This window comes from Lutra lutra, chromosome 17 (genome assembly GCF_902655055.1).
Source record: "Lutra lutra chromosome 17, mLutLut1.2, whole genome shotgun sequence".
Taxonomy (NCBI): domain Eukaryota; kingdom Metazoa; phylum Chordata; class Mammalia; order Carnivora; family Mustelidae; genus Lutra; species Lutra lutra.
In genome coordinates, this window is record NC_062294.1 from 4045112 (window position 1) to 4067847 (window position 22736).

Here is a 22736-nt window from a genome sequence, read left to right on the forward strand (position 1 = left end):
ACGCCAGCCTTGAGCAACCCCTAATCCACCTCCTGGCTCTCCAGATTTGTCCATTCTGGCCCTTGCATTGTAGCCTGGATCACAGCGTCATTCCTGTTCACAGCTGAGTAATATTTCATTGTATGCTTACAGCCGTTTCGCTTCTCCATTCATCCAGTGCTGGGCTCTAGTTTCTACAGTCAACGACTGACTGGCCTTTTGATAAAATTCACGGAACTGTACACAAAGAGGATACTTTATTGTATGTTAATTTTTATTTTTTTAATTTTTTAGAAGATTTATTTATTTAACAGAGAGAGACAGCGAGAGAGGGGACATAAGCAGGGGGAGTGGGAGAGGGAGAAGCAGGCTTCCTGCTGAGCAGGGAGCTCAATGCAGGGCTCGATCCCAGGACGCAGGGATCATAACCTGAGCCGAAGGCAGACGCTTAATGACTGGGCCTCCCAGGCGCCCCTGTATGTTAAATTTTAGGAAAAGGACAGAGGCACTTTCCACTTCCTGTCTTGGAACAAGGTTGGCCTGAGCTGCCAGGTGAGAGCTCAGCCGTCTCTGAGACCCCAGGTGGGAAAGGTCCGGTGCGCGGTGCACGGGGCCAGCAGGGGCCAGCCTCCCCTCCAGAGTGGTGTGAAGTGAGGCCGTGCCCCCCGCAAGAGACCCTGGCTAAGCCACCTTGGGACGCAGTAGGACCTCCTAGGTGGGCCCCGGCCGCTCTTCTGACCCACGGAGCTCTGAGCTACAAGGAAGATGTCACCAGGTCGATGTCATTTGTTGTTTATTTCAGGGCATTAGGGACAGGGCAGCTGCGGCCCCTCCCCAGGGGGCGGGGTCTCTCAGGGAACACTCTGGCCAGCAGTGTCCACATGCAGACAGCCGGCTCCCTCCTCCTACCCTTCCCCCTGCCCCATCCCTGCTCTCCACCACAGGCCCAGACTTTGCTTTGAAAACAGCGCAGGTCACTTCCCTCTTCTGTCTAAGCCTTCTGTGATTTGTCCCAGCTCCCTCTCAGTGCCTTTGTTTCCCTCACCTGCCATGCACACTCCTAAAGTGGGGCTTTAGAAATGAAAAGATCTAGGGTGACTGGATGGCTGAGTCCGTTAAGCAACTGCCTTCAGCTCAGGTGGTGGTCTCAAGGTCCTGAGATCAAGCCCCGTGTTGGGCTCCCTGCTCAGTGAGAAGCCTGCTTCTCCCTCTCCTTCTGCTGCTGCTCCCCTGCTTGTGTTCTGTGTCAAATAAATAAAATCATAAGAGAAAAAAAAATAAACGGCTTTGTTGAGATAGAATTCACATCTCTTAAGACTGACCCCTTTAAAAGAGTCGAGTTCAATGGGTTTTCATGCATTCGGATCAGTGTGTCCCTACCTGACCAGTGTTTGTGGGTCCTTGTCTCTCCACTGGCCATCGTGTCCCCAGACCCCGCGGTGGTGTCTGGCGGGCACAGTGCAGGAGCCTTGTGCCTTGAAGCAGAGCTGTTCGGGTGCTCGGAGAAGGTGATCTCAAGGATGAGAACAGGTCCTTGAGATGATGGCCCGGCCTTGGGTGACGGGTGGTGAGGACCTTGTCCGTGTGGGGCTCCAAAGAGATGGGCCTGCGCCCCCACTCTGCCCTCCGCCCAGCCCCATACGGACTGCCCTTCTCCCCCCCACTGCCACCTCTGAGGCTGGGGACAGCTAAGGGCCTCTCTGGTGAGCCCCTGAGGTCACAAGTGTGCACCCTGGGGGACTTGGGGACACAAAACCTCACAGGGAGACCGAATGGTGGTCATTCTCAGCAGCTGGAAGAGTTGCAAGAGGCCGGGCTGGCTGACCGGGGTTACAGCCCAGCTCCAGCCGTGGCACGCGCCGGCTCCCCCTGCCACGGCGCTTCTGCCTGCGCCCGAGATCTGGCTCGGAGGAGCTGGCTCCCACTCTCCTTCCTGGGGTCGACATGCACGAACACCTCTGCTGCAGCGACTCACTGCCACTGTTCCAGCAAAAGGTGTCCCCTCTGCTTTGCACCCCCAAACCTGGCCGGGGCGGCCTCGACGAGCAGCAGAGATGCTTCCTGACGCTCCAGGCTGTTGCTCACCGCCCTGGGGCCGCGGGCTCTGGGAGCCTCTGGCTGCCATGGGACAGAAGTGAGGGAAGGTCACCAAGTAGAGAACCAGAGAGCAAAGGGGCGGGAGGGGGAGGGGGGCCTGAGCGAGGGGGGCTGGAGGAGGCCTGACTTGCAGTGAGCCTCCCGGAGCCCCACTTGACTCCGCTCACATGTGAGGCCCAGGGCAGAGCGGCCCCGCAGAGCCCAGTCACCCCTCAGATTTGTCCTCCAAGTAAATGCTTATTACTGTTCCCAGCCGTGGCCCAGGAGTGGTTTCCTTCTCAGCTGTAGAGAAAGCTCCTGCCTTTCCCCCTCCCTGTCTCACTCCAGCTTCTGGGGACCACCTCCCCATGTAACTCACCGGCCTTGCCCGAAGTTCGGCTTCCAGAGAACCCAAGACAAGACCAGCACAGAGCAGCTGGGTCCGGAAGGTCATTCAACTTAGGGTTTCGGTGACGTGACCCAAGCCTTGGAGTGCTCACCCAGAAAATGGGAAGAGCGCCAATTCCAACCCAAGATTCTAGAATCCCACCGAATTAGCATCTGGTGGCAGGGTCCTGTTTGGGGCAGCTCATTGGCTCAGAGACAAATTCTGGTCCAGGCCCAGGGGCAATGGGCGTGCCAGGGACTTCCCTCCCACGTCCTCCCAAAGCTGAGTTACTAAAGGTACAGGGAAAAGGTGTCCCAACTCTGACTGGGCTTGTCTGCTGGGGCGGGGCGGGGGGGGGGGGGGTGGTGCAGGGATGGGGGGTGGGGAGGTTGTGAAACCCCTGGTGCGAGAATGGGGCCACATTTTCTTCTTGGGCCCCAGCAGACGTGGAGCCAACTCTGTTCTTATAGAAATGTTATGCTATTTTTCCGATAAAGATAATAAACTGCTTGTCATAAGCTAGGTTTCCCTTGGTTTCTGTTTTTCTTCTCTAATCCAATCACCCCAACTGACACAAATTTAAGCAAATAGCTTCATTTCAGGTCACAGGACTTCGTCCTGCAATCAAGGATTTGAATGAAATTCCTGGCAAAATATAGTAATTAGAAGCACAATGAAAGCAGCCTCAAAATGTCCCAGCCTCCCACAGCACTAAAAGGCAGTCTGGTTAATTTCCAAATTATATTTGGGCTTAACATGCAAAGGGTTCCTTTTCGTCCGGGCAGAAAAAACAGGCCTGAAGATCATTACAATAACCACTCAAGACTAGGAATGTAATTATAAAATAAACCATACCCTAGCAGGCAAATCATTTTAATGTGTTTTGAGAACTGAATAATCTGTACGGAATTTAAAACAAAGAAAAAAAAAAAACCAACGTGCAGAAAATTAATTAAAAAGAGATAAGACACAGAAAACCTTCGCATGTCATAAAATTACAAATACAAAAGCAACAGATTAAAACACACATACACACAATTACAGATTTTGGTAACATTAGTAGCCAGAACATACCCAACAAATTGCTTAATCATCAAATATCTTACTAATTTCAAAAGGGGGAGGCGGCGGGGGCTGGTGGTAATGACTGACTTCAGTTGACCCCAGGATTTGAGTCTTCCTTCCATAGCAAGCAAACGTAAGAAGACGGCATCAGGTCCCTATGAGAAGCGGAGTTCCTTTTCTCAAAGAGAACGGACACGAAGGTTGATGCCCTCTGCCCCGTTCCACCACATTCGTACACTCGTTTACCTCTTTTAACGAGGCAACGGAAAGACACAATTTCTTGAGACCCCAACACACCCCCAGAAGCCGTAAATTCTATTCCTGTTCAAACAGAGCGGAATTCACCTCCAAGCTGAGGGCAGCCGTTCCATCAAGTGCAGGATGGTTTACTGTTACAGAGTTGGCGCTGAAAATGTCTTTAAGAGGGGTGGACAGGAGCCGGTGGGGACCCGGGCAAGCCCAGGGTTGAGCAATGACCCGTATGAGAAAGGCAACACATGGGTCAGTCCTCAGGGATGGTTTCACCTCTGTGCACACCGCTGAGGTAGGAGCCTCGGGAGAAACAAAGAGGACCTTAGGGGAACGAGAGTGCCTTCTTGGCAAATCGGTGCCCTCTTGCTCACTTGGGGGCCTGAGGCGGTCACAGTCATAGGCCGGGCGGGGCCTGGCAGGGGAGACACGTGACCTTACAAAATTCAAGAGTGGTATCTGAGCACAGCCACAGAGGAGAGGAAGATCCAAGACAAAGCCACTGGCGGTGGGCGAGGCCTCAGCGCGGACCCCAGGGCACCTGCGGTTTAGTGCAAGCTCAAGGGGCTGGGGGCAGGGCGGGGGGGTAACAGGAAGTGGAAAACCCCGGCAACAACCTACAAAACAGTTATTAGCAAATGGTATCAAAAAGTATCAAAACATTTCAAAAAACTTTAAAAACTGCCAGGCTTGGCAGACGCGCAGGGCAGGATCTCCGAGGGCCAGTGGAGCTGGCCTACACTCCAGAGGTTTCCTCTGGAGGCCAGGACACCGTCCCCTCCCCTCCCCCTCTGAAGATGCCAAGGCTGGAACTGCCCGAGACTCCGGGGAAGCTCCGAGAGACAGAAGGCCCTCGAACTTCTCCTCCGGCGGGTGCTGGGCTAAGCCATGTGCCGAGGCCAAGGCCGAGCAGGGTAAAGGGGAAGCTGGTAAGTGTACCTGGGGTGGAGGTGGAGGCCTCCCGCTTCCCACACTGCTGCTAAGTGCTGGAAGGTCCCCTGGCTGAGGGGCCAGCTACGTTGAACCGCAGGTTAACTCTCCCGAGCTCACAGAGTGGGACCCTGGAGCTCAGGGGAGGGACGGGAACCCCACTCACTTTGGCATTTGGGTCTCCACCCAAAACTGAACACCCCTACGGCTGGCCCCTGGGCTTTCTACTAAGTCAGTGGGAGGCCCCCTTTTCGGTGATTGTGTTTCAGAACACAATCACACACCCAGGTGTTCTGCTCAGATCAAGATCTGAAAGTCCTACCCTGCAGTCTTTCTAAAATGCTAAAATGTGACCATTTAACTAAAACGTTAAAAATCCCGAAGGAGCCAGAGCCGGAAGTACGCGCAAGTCACTAACACAACCTCTATTTTAAGCTGTAGGAAGACCACGGGCAGGAACCAGGAACTCTCCCGCCCTCTTTTCCCCTCCCTTCTAGAATGACATCTTCGTCTTAGGCAAACAGGGTTCCAGACTGGGTAAGGACCAAACAGCTGATGTGAAGTGGAAACTCCAGTTCTTTAAAAGTGAGAAACCCCCCCCCCAAAAAACCTGTAGGAAAGCCCACTATGCTTATCTTGAAAGCTCAAAAGAAACGATTCCGGCCTTCTCAAAAGTCCTCAAAGGCAGCAGACAGTGCCGCTGCATTTCAAGAGGACGGTCTACGAGAACCTGACCTCTGGCATGGGTGGTTCAGTGGTAGAATTCTCGCCTGCCGACCGCTGTCACCAGGCTTGGAAACTGTGTCACTGATTCTGCTGCTCAAACAGCCACCTGCTGGGCTGCAGCCCCGAGTTGACTGCCCGTCTGGGTTACGTAGCATTGTCCCCCATTCTCTGCTGGACAGCACCGCAGGGCGGCTGCCACCTTAACAACATGGGACGCCAGCGACCTGTCATGGCTCCCACCACCGAGCAGGCCAGTGTCTGTGCAACTGCTGCCTCCTGGTCGTGAGGCTCCTTTCCACGGACACTGATAGGCTCGACAACATTCCTTAGCACAGGGAAACCACCACCAATCATGAGAAGCCAGTCCCCGGGAAGAAGCTTCTCAACCTTAACAATATTGGGGTCTAAACCATGCAAATGACAAACTGCCAGGGTGGCAAGAGTGACAGCACGAAGGAGGAGATGCGAGACATTGTACGGAGTCCACAAGGCACAAGAGAATCTGAATAGTGACCAGCACTGCACCCTTGTCCGGGGACACGTCATGGTAGTCAGAAATAAAAGAGCTGGCTTGAGCTAAAAATGGGCGGCTCTCCTCTTCCCAAGGTCAAAGCCATCCTGCTCCCCCGAAGCACACATGGAATCTACATGCTCTTCCCCACCTGACCCTGGACTCTGGTTAAACCACCACCTCTTTGTTCATGACTGAGAACAGACCACGAGTTCCATGCCTTCTGTAGGGTCCTCTACTAGCAGCATTTTTCCTAGAATAGGAAGAGGGTAAGCTATCCAAAATTGGCAGAAGTTCTGCAAAACATGTTTGTGGAGGGCTGGACAAGGCATGAGACAAAAAAGGCTTTCGGGCTCAATGAAGTTTGGCAATACTGGGTTGATGGCAGGTTAACAGTTAACGTGGGACTTCTCAGAGCCTTTAATTCACTGAAGTATTGTAGAGCTCCAAGAAGACTATACAGTTTGTTTTTGGTTTGATTGTTTGCATGCCTTGCAGAACCTCTCAACAGACTGTAAGCCTCTGGGGACTTCCACGTGCACAGAGCTAGCTAAGTCAGCAGACCGCTCACCCCACTAACGACAGAGGGGATGGGTTTAGGTACTGAAGATTTCAGTGCCCAAGCCCCTCAAAATCACAGTAATCCTTCAAGGGGAAGGAAAGCAAGGACAGTAAAGAGATCTTTTTTTTTTAAAGTAACTATGTTAATGGAGATTCAGAGTCTAGTACCAAGGTTAACAATAAATCTCGAGGTGTTCTCATCTCTGCAGTGAGATCATTGCCAAGGCATGGATCGTGAACGCCTCCCTCGGCAAGTGCACTTCTCCTCCCCCATCCTTGTGCCCACAGGAGCTAGGGTGGGAGTCCCCACCTCTCCTCCAAGGGCACACCCTGGTAGTGAGACCTGCAGGAGTCAGCGCGGGGTGGTCACACGTCCCAGGAGGTGCTCACCGCACATTAACAGCTTATATGGACTGAAGGAGCCGAGCCCCGGGGGACAGTGATTGTGACCACCGCGCAATGAATGAGGGAACAGCTAAGACTTGTTACAGAATTTGCCCAGCAGCACAAAATGACCTAGCAGTGGACGGCTGAGTTTTGGGGATGGGGCGGGTACCTGACATCCTCCTTCAGGGGGAAAGGTGTGCTCAGCTCACTCACGGAAGGGCTGTCGAGGGCTTCCTGGAGCCAAGCCAGAGAAAACAACAGCAAATTCTAGGATGGCCACTTTTTCTTTCCTGAGAAATGAACAGATTTGGGGGGCTCAGTAATGTAACTTAAGAAGTGGGTCCTGGGGGGAAAAAAAGAGCACAAATTACAAAAAAATTTAAGAGTTTCATGCCTTTTTTTTTTGTTTCCAGTTTCTTGATTATCTAGACCCTTTTAGAATTCAGGAAGATTACCTATCAGGGGGATGGGACTACTCAGAAACAAGAGTCACCAGCTCAGGAAATCCTGGCAGGAACATCTCTCCAGTGAGAAGTCCCAGGTCCTGCCCTGTCGGGGTCTCTGAGTCCCTACTCATTAACAAGAACACATTTGACATTGCCCGCGACCTGGTTATAGCTTCTGGGCACCCCCTGTACCCCTACTGCTGGTAGTTTTAGGATGGATAATCCTGAGGCAGGGCCCAGGAATCCGTCTAACAGTTCAGCCAGGCTGAGGGAGGCGTGGACTGGGGGTTCCGAACTGGCCCCACCACAGCCCCCAGTGTCATGGGCAAAGATTTCACGTCACCCCTGCCCCAGGTACCCTCGGGGGGATGGGGAGGGGGCCCCCTCGGGGAGACTGCACGTGAGGGAAGAACGCCTACACAGAGATGAGGGGCTATTTCATGCCTGGGCCCAGGGTTAAGCAGTCAAGCAAGATAATATGTAAAATTATAGAGAATATTTAATCGGTTACTGTGATACCATAGAAATACCAAGAATCATAAAAGTAAAAAAAAAAAAAAAAAAAAAAAGCTGCTAAGAAGTACATCATGGTTCCAGGACACTATGAAGTCGTTGCTGGTCTGGACGCTCCGGCGGGGCTGGTTGGGGGGTTGGGGGCGGGTCACTGGCCCCGGTCCTGGTACCTCTTGCCCTTCCCCTTCTTCTTCTTGTCCTCCAGCCGCGGCTTGAGGGCGCACACGCAGGCCGACACGCCGGCGATGGCCTTGGGCAGGTCGGGGCCCTTGCCCCACTTGTCCTTCTCGCGGTCGTACACCTGCACGGTCTTGGAGAAGGCTGTGCTCTCCCAGCTGTAGCCGCCCAGGATGTAGATGCGGCCCTCCCACACGGCCACCCCCGACTCGCTGTTGGCCTGCAGCAGGGGCGCCACGCGGGTCCACTGGTTGCACTGCGGGCTGTAGGCCTCGACGCCCAGCACGTCGAAGCGCTCCATGGACTCGACGCTGTCGTCGCTGCCGCCGATGGAGTAGATGGTGTCGCCCAGGCTGCACATGCTGTGCCAGCCGCGCGCCGTGGTCATGGGCCGCCGCTCCTCCCACACATCCGTCCGGTGGTCGTAACACAGCAGGTTCTTGCGGTACGGGCCGATCTGGTAGTCGTGGCCCCCGGAGATGTACACGAAGTCCTTGTAGATGGTGCCTGCGTGGCCATAGGTGAACCTGTGGAGGGACGGGGCAGGGGGGTGGGCAGAGACAGAGGGGGCTCAGCGCTGCGCCCGGGCTGGGCCTCCCAGCTCCAGGCCTGTGCTCTTCTCCTCTGCAAAAGTGGGACGACCTGCTCTCTGGGGAAGAGGGGGGCGGTGGGGACCTGAGGGGACCACGCAGGGAGCAGGCAGCCTGTGCCCGCCTCACAGATGACAGCTGTCACTAGCAAGGTGGGGCCAAGCCGGGTGGGGGAACAGGCGTGGGGCTCGGCACCTAGGCCGCCTGGGCTCTGCCTCACGCTCCGCTTCCCCCAGGGCAGGCGTGGGGAGAATTACAAGGCTGCTCCTTCCGGAAAACCACGAGGCTGTGTGATGGAGGCACACACAGGCCCCTGATCAAATGGGAACCAAAGTACAATTCAACTCTGACATTCCGGGAACGACTGGAGCGACAGCCAAACACCCAAGGGGCTCGCGGTAAGGGTGGGACGGACGGGCAGAGCACAAGAGATTCTCTGTGTGACATGTGTCCCCATACTTCTGTCCTGAGCCACAGAACGTACAACACAAACTGGACAGTGAGCCCTCACTCGGGGCAGCCCCCCCCAAGTAATGTAGCCCCTCAGGGCTGTAGCAAATGTAGCTGGCTACTTCAGGATGTCACCAATGGGGGGAGTATGCTCCAAGGGGAGGGTCGATGGGAACAATCTGTACCTTCTGCTCAATTTTCGATTTTCTCGAAAAAATGTAGTTCAGGTAAAAACCAAAAAGTAAAGAACAAAACCTAAGTGCAAACACAGGTGATAGGAGAAGGGGAGGAGACTGAGGAGAGCGGCTGCATGGAGGCAGGGGGCTGCGGGAGGGGAGAGGCTGGGAGGGCAGCCCCAGGCAGCTCTCGGGATGGGCTGTGGGTTCACGGAGGTCCCGTTACACGCACACACCAATGATCATGGCATCGCGGGCTACATTTCCTCCAACCTCGTACAGCTCAGGCCCGTTTAGAAAGAAAAAAACCAAGTGGTTGTAGCGTTTAGGTACATAAGTCACACCAGCCGGCCCAGAGAAAGGGACAGCAGCAGACGCTCTAAACCACTACCGTGAAGCCTCACTTCTCCATCTGTGAAATGGGGTGATAAAAAACAGTACCTAAACCTAGGGAGGCCAGAAGTTTTGGTCTGCCTACAACACGGTTGGTATTCATACTCTTAACCTTCCCTGCTCACTGCCACCTTGGTTTGGATAACAAATTACGTGGGCGCTCGCGTGCCCTTCTAGCTGCCGGGGACCCGGGCAAGGCGGCTGCCCGTGACCCACAGCAAGGGTCCGCTCTGTCTGTACACAGAGCGAGCCTGCAGGTTCAGTTACAAGGAGCAGCTAAGACCAGCACAAGCACCCTCTGCTGGATAGGTGACGAAGACCAGCGCTGATCCGTGCAGACCTCGGCGCGGGCGACAGAGAAGGAGCCCCAAGCCCCAGGGCACTCCCCGATGTCGGTGCTATGTGTAGGGGGTTCTCGCCCTGATAGCCCTGTGGGGCAAGTGTGAACATGCCCGCTGTACAGATGAAGCAGGAAAGACCCAGGTGAGGACACTTACTTGTGTCACACATCTGTCACCTCTCAGAACCCAAGCCCACACTTGGGGACGTTCCTTGGGAAAGCCCTCACTATCTGAACTTGATACCCTCTCCCCGAAACTCCAGAAGCGAACAGACTCAGACACGGAGGGAGAGCTGCCTGATCAGCAGAGCTGACCCCTGCACCCAGATGGTCAGAAACCAGAGCCCTGACTGGTCACCGACATGCCCTCTGTCCCCACGTTCTGCTCACGGTTATTTACAAGCCCAGAGATTTTTTTCTGGAGTCAGAGATCAAAATATCTAGAAAACAAGGTGGACCAAGTCATCCCCATTTGAGGAGACCACCACAGAGCCCCCCATCACCTGGGCAAGCCAGCCACGTAGGACCAGGAGTCGGTCTTGGGGCTGTAAGTCTCCACTGAAGAAAGAGCTCCATTCTCATTCCGGCCACCGACGGCCACCAGCTTGTCTTCGATGGAGGCCAGGTAGAAATCCACGCGGCGCTGGTTCATGGAGGCCACCTGCGGAGGGGGGACACCTGTACCTTCCCTTGCCTGGACACGGATGACATCAACAGTGAGCACTGAGTTCCCATATGTTCTATGGAACACACAGCCCAGGAGGGTCAAGCGGTGGCCAAGTGTGTTTGGGAGAAGGAAGATGAACTTGAAGCCCGGGGAGGCTCTTGAGGGGGACTTCTCAGAGCTCCCAGGAACCCGGAGGCACGGCAAGTCCCCAAGAAGGGATGGAGAACACAGTTCCCCTAACTCGTCTGGCCACATGGCTGACCTCGTGGACTTGAGTTCCACGGAACACCCAGTTTCATCTTTCCTTTTACTCTTCCCCACATCAGATACTTTTTAAATTAATGCTGAGTGCTAGCGTGTTAACCGCAATCAATGGGAAACTATAAAGCAGAAGACCCGATTTTTTTTTTTTTTTTAAATAACGCAGGCACAACACAGAAATTAACACAGTCCTGGAGGAGATCATGCCTTCAGGCTGTCCCCGCTACAAAGCTTCTAAGCGCGGGCTCCAGAGCTGGGAGCCACTTTCTAGCTTGGGAGGGGGTGGGTTTCAGATTTTTTTTTTTTTTTTTTTTTTTGAGAATAAAACAGAAAGGTCATCGGAGTCCATTCTGAGTTTTGTGCCCAGAAAACAAAACAAAACAAACCAAAAAACCCACCAAGTTAAATAAAAACACTGAGGTGTGGGTAGAAAGACCAACTTTCTAGGGTGGTGGCCTGCGTTGGTGTTTGGGAGAGAAGGGCCCACCTCCCCTGTGCCAGGTGCTTGCCAACCGCCCTGAGCGCCAGCCAGCCTCAGACCTTAGAAGGACAATGCCCTCCCACCCCATCTCCAGAGGCAGAAGCAGAAATCCACAGGGCAAGGACCAGTCTGAAATCCACAGCTCTGACTTAGCAAGCCGGGGGGTGAACTCAGGTCTGCGGCCAACGCCCACACGTCCCAGATGTGTCACACCTGCTGGCAGGCATGAACCCTGGTGGCCGCCCTCAAGGAGCTCCAAACCCTTCCCAAGGAGGGGAGCTCCAGGGAGACTCTGAGGCAGGGGAATGGGGTCTGAACTCCAGGTCAAACCTCTAGACTGGCACTGCCTGGAACGGCAGCCGCTAGCCTCGTGTGGCCGTTTCCTCTTGGACATAAATCAGTTAAAAGGAAATAAACAGAGAACTCAGTGTTTCAGTCCCACTGGCCACATTCTGAGCGCTCGATCGCCACATGTGGTTGGGCGCTAGGTTATCGGCTGGCATGGGCTGGGAGTGCTTCTGCAGCCCTAGAACATTGTACCAAGCAAGCTCCGCTCCAGATGCTGACCGAGCCTGTAGACAGCGGCCGACCAGCGCTCGTGAGCCCCGTGCAGGGTGCAGGCATGGGGAAGCACGGGAACCACAGGTGCTTGTCCCTTGATCGTCAGGCCCTGTTCCCAAGCAGGACGGTGGCCCAGGCCTGGGGTGGTGGTAAGGGGAGGGGAGGGGATGGGGGGGGCAGTCAAGGCTAGGTTTAAGCGACCGAAAGTCGTCAAGAGTAAAGAAGTAATCCGGCTTTAATCTCACCTTGATCCACTGTTTACAGCGGGGGTCATACCTATAAAGAAGATTGGACGCCGCGTCCCCTCCATTGTCCCGGGAGAAGCTGCCGCCGGCGATGAAGATGAACCCCCCTAGCACGGCGACACAGTGGTGGCTCCGCCGGGCCGGCAGGGGTGTCTCCTTGACCCACTGCTCGCTGGCGGCGTCCAGGTAGCAGGTGTCGTCGCTGAGCTCCAGACAGCGCTCGGACACCTCGCCGCCCACGAACAGCAGCCGCTCCTGGTTGGTGCGCAGCGCCGTGCGCTTGGTCTGCAGCACGGGCTGGGCCGCCAGGCTGTTGTGGTAGCGCACCGCCTCCTCGATGAAGCCCTCGCAGTTGGCCTCCCGCGGCAGCAGCGAGCACACGGCCGGCTTGACACGGTGCAGCAGGTCGTTCTTGGGGATGAGCGGGAAGTGGATGTTCTCCAGCACCTGGAAGGCGTGGGCCTCGCGCTCGGGCCGCTGCGTGAGCCACTGCAGGGCGGCCCGCAGCAGGTCGTGCTCGCACTCGCGCTGCACCTCGCTGCTGCCCAGGTAGGCGCACAGCTTCTGCACGGACACGTTCTGCAGGAAGTCGGGCGTGAAGGACAGCGTGCCGAAGCGGCGCAGGATGAAGCCGTCGACGAAGGCGTCCAGCCGCCTGAGGCTGTAGATGGAGGCCAGCTCCTGCAGGTACAGGTAGTTCTCCTCGCTCACCTCCTGCTCCAGATACTCGCAGCAGAAGTCCACCACCGTCCAGATCTGCAGCAGGTGCGCCGTCTCCAGGATGTAGTCGATGTTGCCGCCGTCCAGCGCCAGCTCCCCGCCGTACAGGAAGTCCACCACGGCCTTGAGCCCGATGTACGAGGCGCCGACGAGCTCCACCTCCTTCTGGAAGGCCTCGCGCATGCCGATGGTGAACATGGAGTTGAAGTAGTCACTGCACACGGCCAGCAGGTTGCGGTGGGCCGGCACGCGCTGCTCGTCCGCCACCAGGACGATGTCACAGAAGAGCCCACGGAGACGCTGCTCGTTGAGCCGCTGCAGCACCGTGCTCGGGTGCTCGGCCCAGCGGTACACCTGCGGTGGAGGGCACGGCTCAGGGGTCGGCTCACCGCGGGGTGGGGGCGGGGGGAGCATGCCACCCCCTCCCCCGCCGCACCCCTGCTCCCCACCAAGGGGTTCCGGGGTCCGTCTGGTGCCCCACGACCAGCACTTACGTACAGCACAGTGAAAGAGAACGGGAACGGCAGGTCAGAGAGCCTGCAGGGAATAAGGGGGGGGGGGTGTGTGTGTGTGTGTGTGTGTGTGTGTGTGTGTGTGCGCGCGCGCGCGCACTGTAGCTTTCCTTCTTTCTTTTCAAACGCAAGTCCTAAAGGGGCGGCTAGCTCGCTCAGTCGGAGGAGCTGGAGACTCTTGATCTCAGGGTTGGGGGTTCAAGTTTCAGGTTGGGTGTAGAGAGAACTTAAAAATAAAATCTTTAAAAAAAAAAAATGTGGTATATCAGGGCGCCTGGGCGGCTCACTGGGTTAAGCCTCTGCTTTCGGCTCAGGTTGTGATCCCAAGGTCCTGGGATCGAGCCCCGCATCGAGCTCTCTCCTCAGTGGGGAGCCTGCTTCCTCCTCTCTCTGCCTGCCTCTGCCTACTTGTGATCTCTCAGTCAGATAGATAGATAAATAAATAAATAAATAAATAAAATCTTTAAAATAAAAAAGTGGTATATCAAGTGCAGTTCCTAAAAACTGACAGCATTCCCTTCCTTCCTACTTTCTTTCATTATATATACAATTCTGAAAAACTTACTTCCTCTCGGTCTCTCATCCTTCCTCTCTTCTTTCTAAATAGAATTCCTGGAAGGTTTCTTTCTTCTCTCCCTGCCCCCTTTCTTTCTTACTGTGGGTCCTGAACAAACAGGTGTCAAACCTGCTGTCCTTTAAGGAGGACACGTAATGGAACAGCACCGGGTATTATGTAAGACTGATAAATCACAGACCTGTGCCTCTGCAACCGATGATACATGTTAATTTAAAAAAGGAAGAAGAAAAAAACCTGCTGTCCTATCAGAAAGGTGAAGTGGCTCAGAGCAGCCTAGTCTACACTCGGACAGAATCTGGGTTTGAATCCCAGCTCTGCTACTCACTAGCTTGTGGTCTTGGGAAACCACAGTAGCTTCTCGGTCTCCACTTCCCAGTGTCACGAGTGAGATGAGGGCACTTTGCAGTCAGGAATGGGGAGTTCAGGAGACACACTGTGGCAGGGAGCTGCTTCCAGGACAGCTGGAGCGCCCACCAAGGCCTCACACCCAGAGGAAGACTGCTCTCTCTCTCTATTAAAAAGTGCTCAGCACCCAGCCATGCTTCAGGGACAACACCCACCCCCCCACCCCACCCCTGCCTCCACTTCTACTGATGATCCAGGGATGTGTCCGGTCCCAGAGACTCTGCAATGCTTCCAGAATAAGGAGCTCTGGGGCTCCTCCTTTCAGAAACACGGCTTCACTAGTCGTCACCCAGACTAAAAGAGAGAAATCATGAAATATGCAAGAGCATGGTCTCTCCCAGGGCAGGGCTTAGATGTGTCCCACGCCGTGCCCTCGCTCATTCAAGGGTCATGATGACCCTTCAAGGGAAGGGCTGTCATCATGCCCATTTCCCAGATGAGGAAAACTGAGGCTCAGAGAGACAAGGAAACTTGCCCAAAGCCCCACAGTGACTGAGTGGCACAGCTGGGATTTAAAACTAGGTCTGATTCGAGAGCCCAAACTTTTCATCATCACACAGTGGCAGAATTAACAAAATAATTAATATGAACAATTAAATGGATTAATTCTAGCAATTCCGGTTGGGAGACATGGACTGAGTGCTATGGTCCTGCCATATGCTTTGGAGGAGGCAAAGACCTGTCAGACCGAGACAGCAGCTCTCCACCCTTGTAAGACCAGTGAGGCTCCGGGCATTCAGGATCCGCCTGCTGCTTGCTTTGTTGACCTTGGAACAATCACGAAATTCTGCACAGGGAGACCGAGGCCGTTCAAACACATCCGTGAGGTCACCGGCCTGTTTGAGGGTGCCTGAGGCAAGGGCTGGCTGGGCTCTAAGCCTGTAAGGGGAAGTGGGTGTGGACGAGGGAAGAGGGGCTGAGGGCTCCCCGAGTTCCTGCAGGTCCCCTATCAAGCCACGCCCTATCGCATGGGTCTCATCTCCTTCTTTGCCTCCTGCCTCCCACGCATCTGTGACTGCAGTACTTTCCTTCCCTCTGGTCCCCGCGTGGTCTGGCCACTTCCCACACCAACCACCCCATCTAGACCACAGGCGTGGGCCACGTCCTCACACTCCACTGAGGACACCAGACCCATACTGCCCAAAGCTGCTTTTCCTTCCAAGTGCCAAGAGCCAGGCTCTATGGCTGTTACATTATAGAGCAGTTTCTCCGAGGTCCCACACACGGTCTCTTGGTCTATTCTGGTCACTGGCAGAAAGAGTGCACCAGGCTGGGCTGGTTTAGGCTTCTTTTTTTTTTTTTTTTTTTCTTAAGATTTTATTTACTTATTTGACAGACAGAGATCACAAGTAGGCAGAGAGGCAGGCAGAGAGAGAGGGGGAAGCCGGCTTCCCGCGGAGCAGAGAGCCCGATGTGGGGCTTGATCCCAGGACCCTGGGATCATGACCTGAGCTGAAGGCAGAGGCTTAACCCACTGAGCCACCCAGGCACCCCTGGTTTGGGCTTCTAATGAAGCAGAAAGGGCCTGGGCTCCACCACATCCTGGCTTGGGGGCCCCTCTTGGGCGTACACTCGAGGAAGGAAGGATAAAGGCACCATGGCAGCGCAGGCTAACTCGTGACGGCAAAGGCTCCAAATCCCGAGAAGTGAGGAGCATCGAGTGGGCGGGCTGCCCAGTCTCTAAGCTGGTGGGGATGCGGAACCACCACACTTAAATGGGTATACACAGGACCCCCATCTGCAGTGTAAAAAGAGAAACAGCCCCCCGAGGGGCGGGGGGTGGGGACAGATGACAGCTGCTGAGGGGACCATCTGCTCCCGGGAGCAGGGAGAAGGGCAGCCCCTCTTTCCAAAACTGGGTCTCCATGCTAAGTAGGCACGCTCCACTCTTCACCTGGGTCTCAACTACAACCCCCCATTTCTGGTCATTTTCATGCAGCTGCAGAGATGAAAACTTTGGGGGGGAAAAAAACAGACAAACGTGACTTCCCAATTTTAAAGGGACATTAGTAACAGTCTCGCAGCGTTTTCTGTAATTTGGAAGGCCCAACTTCTACATTTGTTGATGGTATTTAATCCTGTTCATTCATTTATTTCCTATTTTAGTGCCTTCCTTAGAGGAGGGTGAAGGAACACAGCCACTCAGTAGCAAACCCAGCCAGAATGCTAGGAAGGGGTATTTCATATTTTAAAAAAAAAAAAAAAAAAATCACCATTAAAATGGATGAAGACATTTCAGAGCAGATAAATGAACAGTGGCCGTCACAGAAGGGAAGACGTTAGCACCCTGGGAAGGAACCACCTCCCAGTACACCACAGCAACCCTCGGAAGCGGACTAACCAGTGAAGGAGCCAGGTACACGCGCGTACCGACCCCCCTGGGTCCCATTTACATTAAGTTCAAGGGCAGACAAAACTCCAGTCCTGGAAGCTGGAGACTGGGACAGGTGCTGGCTACACTGATGTGTTTAACGTCTGGAAAACTGAGGATACACTTACCATCTGGGCTCTTTCTCTAATACAAAAAGTTAGAAGCTTAAATACCATCTAACCAAGGGATAGGTTCAGACAGAAACAAACTCAGGATGTGGCTTTAAGGGACAAAGACTTCTAGCCCTATCACACTGAGAAAGCTACCCTGTCTCGGTGGCCAGGGTCCGAAACAAAGCCTCTTTGAAACAGCCTTGAGACCGCTCTGGGTTTTCACAGCGGATAAAGCCGGGCTTGGCAAGTGTCTTCCCGGGAACTCGCACGGAAACAGGAGCCCATTTTTCTGGAGAACCAACTTCTCCTGAAAATTACACTCCGGTTTCCTATCATGCACAGCTGCACAAACTCTGCCCCGTTTTTTCCCCCTCAAGTCTAAAGGCTGCTAACAACTCTCTTTGTAAAGTGCTGTTCCTTAATCTTTTTTCCAATCCTGTAAGATTATTTTTCCTAACAGTTCCCGTGCAATTTAAAGACCACATATATTCTGCATATGTGTGTGTGAACCGTATGCATAGCTGTGCTCTAATCACACACACACAAAAAAGTAGGATCCTTTCTGCACCTCCAAGGACCAATTTTGGCCCCTTGGGAGCAATGGCGGCTGCATTGAAAATGCGTGATCTGGGGGCACCTAGGTGGCTCAGCTGGTTAAACGACCGCCTTTGGCTCAGGTCATGATTCCAGGGTTCTGGAATCGAGCCCCACACTGGGCTCCCCGCTCAGTGGGGGAGCCTGTTTCTCCCTCTCCCCTGCTTGTGCATACTCTCTCACTGTCAAATAAATAAGTAAAATCTCTTAAAAAAAAAAAAGGAAAATGCATGATCTAAGGTAACCTTAGCATTTATTAATCTCCAAGAGAACCACTTTCAGAGAAAAATAGGGTGTTGTCAATATTTATAGAGGGACAGGTGTAAACAGAGACTGCCTTGCAAACCAATCCCCCAATCCTTACATCTAGTACTTTGGGGGACAGGGGCTGCTCCGAGCCGTCCGAAGAGTCTACTGATGGTATAGATTCCCAGGTCCTACTCTCAGATTTTAAGTTAGCCAGTTAGGGATGGAGTGGGGCATATGCATTTCTAATTCCATACCTTTCCCCTCACCATCTCCCGGAGTGATCCTCCGGTGGCCAGTGCGACACCGTTTGGCAGCCCGCCCTGGGGAACCCACCCTCACTTGCTCATAGGGTCCCAGCAAGTCATGACTGGGGGAAGATTCTGGGCCCTTAACAGCCAGGTAGGCAACGTGTTGCCCCCACCATGAGGTGGGTGACTGGCTTGTCAATGGATGTGTCCTTGGGAGTTTTCTGAGCCCCATGTGGGGACAAACATCCCGCGGCTTTTCTTCAGTCCCAGCCACGTCTTCAGGTTGAGGAAAAGAACTAACAGGTCAAGGTGTAGTTCTAATGTCCCCCGCCTCCACCCCCTACCCCTCTGAGTTTAGGGCACGTTTTCCATTCCGTGTCCCTGCTACCTCCCCCAATTCATCATTAAGGAGATTACCACCACCCCCAAGAAGGAACAGAAAATCAGTCTGTCAGGCACGAACTCATCAGAAAAACACCATACTGCTAAGGCGACCTGCGCACGCGGCGAGCACCCACTCACAGACCTTGGAGGACTCGCTGATCTTGTAGGGCCGTGACACTCGCGTCTGCCGGCTTCCCTCCATCATAGAAGAGACCGCAGCCCTGGAACGAGAACAGGATCTCTGAGCCTCCGAGACCAAACCCTAGGTCATTCATTCATCATAGCTCTGCTGGCGGACCTCAGTGACAGCCAGGGTGCGGCCACAGGAGGAAAGAGGGAGAGAAGACCGTATACTGTCAAGAGCTCTCGGACACGGAGTTGGAAAAAATCAGGTTAGAATGAGGAGCAGATGGAGCATCTAACCTTGATCATTTATAAACTAAAACCTGACGTCGCGTCTTTTAGGCCTTGTCCCACAAATATCTGCTGGATCTGGAGGAAGCCTTCTTCTTGGAAGACTTGGGCTGGATCCAAATTATAATGACAATAGTTACCATTTCAAAGCCTGGACTGGGACCCAGGAACTCGGCTAAGGGATGTATGTGTGTGATCTCATTTGAGCCCAACTACTCCGCTGCCAGGCTAAGGTCACATCCCCGTTCACAGGTGAGGACACTGGGCTCCAGGTCACAAAGCTGGTAAACGGCGGGGAATCCAACCTAAGCCCGTCCAGCTTCAAAGTGGGCAGACGTGCACCCTTTACCCACAAGCTCTGCTCACTGTGGCCCAGGGTTCGGGAGTCTCTTACTTTTAAAATATCACAGCGAAGGCCAGGCTGTGATGCAGTGATGACAGCCACAAAAGAAATACAGTCACATTCTAGACACAGGGGTTTTCCTACAAGTGCACTCCTAGGTCTTCACTGATTTAATGCCCCCAAAACCCTCAGGAGGCCAGAACTATTATTCTGTTTACAGAGGAGAAAGCTGATAGCGATATGGTCACTTGCCCAGCGTCACACAGTCAGGAAGGAGCAGCGGGGTGGGACTACAACCCACGGAGGCTTGCTCTCAACCCCCAAGCTACCCTGCCTGTCCATTTAAAAAAAAAAAAAAAAAGTGGGGTGCGTGGGTGGCTCAGGGTGTTAAAGCCTCTGCCTTTAGCTCAGGTCATGGTCCCAGGGTCCTGGGATTGGCATCGGGCCCTCTGCTCGGCGGGGAGCCTGCTTCCCCCTCTCTCTCTGCCTGCCTATGATTTCTCTGTCACATAATAAAATCTTTAAAAAAAACATGCCTACAGGCAGTACGTCCTGCCTAGAAGGTCCAGTATAAAATTGAACAGTTACAGTCACCTCTCTAGACCTCATAATCATCTCTATGGGATGGGCTGGAGTATCAGGCAACACGGGAGTTCTTCCCGCTTCGAAAGCCAACTAATTCACTAATAATAGCACGAGCCAGGCTCTGGGGACGGGGTGGGGGGAGGGTGTAGGAGCACAGAGGAAGGACTACGCCAGCTACATGGGCACAAGTTACAGACGGGGTTTAAGAAGGAATTTTTTTCCCCCTTTCTCTGAGTTACAAAGAGTCCATTTGTTACCTACTGAACAAACAGCCCTGGCTAATAAAACAATGTCACAAGAAGCAAGCACTGTGTCAAGATAATGGGGGTCACACCGAGGTGGGGGGGGGGGCTCCAGCATTCCCAAGGGAGTAACCTGGGGCACAGTGCATCCTGTCCAGCTCCCTGGGGAAAGGAAAGGGCAACTAGATTTTTCTTGACAAACTTGCAACTTTGTGACAAAGGCCAGCTGTAGCACCCCGGTCCCTTCTGACCTAACGGCCTGGGGGCTGCTAGGGGGTTCAGGAGGGAAGGGCAGGAAGCCAATATTCACACAGTGCCTGCTGGCCGTTCTACCTTCACACTCTGAGACAGGTGCGCGATCACCGCAGACGCCCGGGCTCAGGTGCTAGAGAGGCCCACCCAAGGTCACACCCCAGAAAGCAGCAGGTCCCTCTCTCCCCACCACCCCTGCAGCCATCCAGGGCTCAGGTTCCCTCTCTGCGATGAAAGCTTTCGTTTCTAGGCCAAGATTTCTTGGGAGAGTTTCCCCTGCTGGAGGCTCCCTTTTGTCTCGGGGCAAGCGGTTCGGGGCCAACGCGCGCAGGAGCGCTGGGTGTCAGCCGCCTCCCGTGCTTCCCGGAGGCAGACGAAGGGGTCAAGGCCATCCACAGGGGCAGGGGCGATCCCCGGTTCCACGTTAAAAGGTCTTTGAGTAAACACGGGAACAGAGGCGACATCCGGACGGAGGGTCCCCGGGGACCCTGCTCTTCGAGACGCTTCCCGGCTTCTAGCCTGAACCGGCCCGACCCCAGCGATCGGGAAACGGACTCGGACGCCGCAGCGACTCACCAAGCACCGGTCTCGCGGCCGCCGCGGCCGCTCGCCCGCACCCGCGCCCGCACCCCCTGGCCGAACTGTCGGCACAACGGCCGCCGGGCAGGCTCGAGCCCGCGGCGAGGCGGCGGAGGGAGGCGGAGTCGGATCGCGGCCCGGCCGGCGCCCGCGGCAGGACGCGGGGACACTCACCTGGGCCGCGCGGGCCGCGCAGGCCGCACCTGCCTCACCTGCGGTTCCCCCTCCCGCCGCGTCCCCCGGCGCCCAGGGACGCCCGGAGGGAGAGGGGGCGGCGCGGCCGGGGCTCCCCGCTCGCCAGGATGGGCGCCCCCCGCCCAGTCCCCCAAGCCCCCGACCCCCCGACGCGCGCCGAGGCCCACCTGGAGGGCGCGCTACGGGAGCGGCGCGGGGGACCCCTGGCGGCGGCGGGACCGGGCGGGCGCGGCGGCAGGACCGGGTCGCGGGAGTCCGGGGGCCGGCCGGCTGCGCGGCCATGGCTCCGCCAGGAAGTGCGAGGCCGAGGGCGGAGGCGGCGCGCGCGGCCAATGGCGGCGGCCGCGAGGGCTCAGGCGGCGGCGAGGCGGGGCCTGCGCCCAGGAAGCGGGGGGCGGCGCGCAGGGGGAGGGGGTGGCGCGCGGGGCCCAAAGGGAGGGTGGCGCGCTGGGCCCCGGCTAGGGGCGGTGCGTGGGCGCCGGCGGGAGGGGGTCAGCGCGCGGGGTCGGCGGTGGGGGCGCCCGCCGTCGGCCGCAGGCCCTCGTCTCCGCCCTCGTCTCCGCCCTCGCTCCCGCTCGCACCTGGGAACGCCCGCTGGGGTCCGCCACGGTCTCGGGCGCAGCCCTAGGGGTCATCGCGGCAGCCTCCTGGCTCCCGCACTTACTCCCAGGCTGAGCTCCTCAGTACGCTGCGCTCACCCCAAGCCGAGGCCCCCGCTGGCCCCTCGAGGTAAGGACACTTCCCTCCTCACCCCCCAACTCCTGCTCTGGTCACTCCCAGCTTTGCACTTCACGCAGCTCTCAGCACCGTGGAATATCACAAGCCACTTTCTGATTCACTTGGCGTATTTTCTCTCTTCCCCACTAGAAACCTTCCAGGAAAGAGTTTACTGTCGCTCTTATTCCTGGCCGGGCCCCCAGGACTGGCACACAGTAGGTGCTCGGTAACCAGTACATGTCTGCGGGACCAGTGAATTTAAGCATCACCCAGACATCGTCTGCACAGCATGGATGAATCTGGAAAGCATTAGGCTCAGTGAAAGAAGTCAGACACAAAAGGGACCCAGACTGTAGGATTTGAGTTATATGAAGTGTCCGCAACAGGCAAGTCCATGGAGACAAAGTAGGCAGGTGGTTGCGTGGGTCTGAGGAGTTGGGGGGTGTGGGGGTGACGGTTAAAGTATAAGGGATTCTTCTTGGGTGATGCAAATGTCCTAAAATTCCATGCTGTTGGTGGTTGTAGAACTTGAATATACCAAACCCCCTTAAACTGTACAATTTAAAAGGGCAAACTTATGGTATGTGAATTCTATCCCAATAAAGCTGTTACAAAAACAAACAAACAAACAAAATGCCCTCTCTCCTTGTTTTTCTACTCCCTGCCTTCTCTGGAAAGGATTCAGGGCTGCAAAGCTGGGCCAGGACAGAAAAGAAAACTAGGGATGGGGATTTAGCATGTCCAGGCAAATACTCAAGGCTTGTCTTTGTCCTTTCTCTGCTACACACAACACTCAACTCAGGCCCCTTCCATAGCATAATTCCCAGCGAGGAACCGTGTGGTCCCTGAGCAGCCTGGACTCCGGGACTCTCAGGGAGCACCTGTCCCCAGAGGCTGCCTGCCCTGGGGTGTGGGGGGTGGGGTGGTGGTAGCTCTCTGTCACCTCTGGTGCAAAATAAGGCCTGCACTCAGGTGGTGTAAGCTCGCCTGGGTAAGCTCTCTCACCTTGTTGGGAGAGACGTTACATCGGTGCCTGTTTGAGCCCACCGCCCATTCATGCCCTG

General features: G+C 55.2%; 1 protein-coding gene across 4 annotated transcripts; it reads right to left on the minus strand.

Moving 5' to 3' along the window:
• Window positions 1–7283: 7283 nt before the first annotated feature.
• KLHL36 (kelch like family member 36) lies at window positions 7284–21255 on the minus strand. 4 transcript variants are annotated; one of them, XM_047711161.1, is made up of 5 exons: window positions 21123–21255; window positions 18488–18566; window positions 12173–13246; window positions 10461–10618; window positions 7284–8535 (listed from the first exon to the last, which is right to left on the minus strand). In XM_047711161.1, the coding sequence occupies exons 2-5, from the start codon at window positions 18548–18550 to the stop codon at window positions 7980–7982; spliced, it is 1851 nt and encodes a 616-aa protein (XP_047567117.1). In that variant the 5' UTR covers window positions 18551–18566; window positions 21123–21255; the 3' UTR covers window positions 7284–7979. The 4 variants fall into 4 exon arrangements, with proteins under 4 accessions (XP_047567117.1, XP_047567118.1, XP_047567120.1 ...); XM_047711162.1 differs by lacking the exon at window positions 21123–21255 and adding an exon at window positions 20935–21053; XM_047711164.1 differs by lacking the exon at window positions 21123–21255 and adding an exon at window positions 20758–20779.
• Window positions 21256–22736: the final 1481 nt, after the last annotated feature.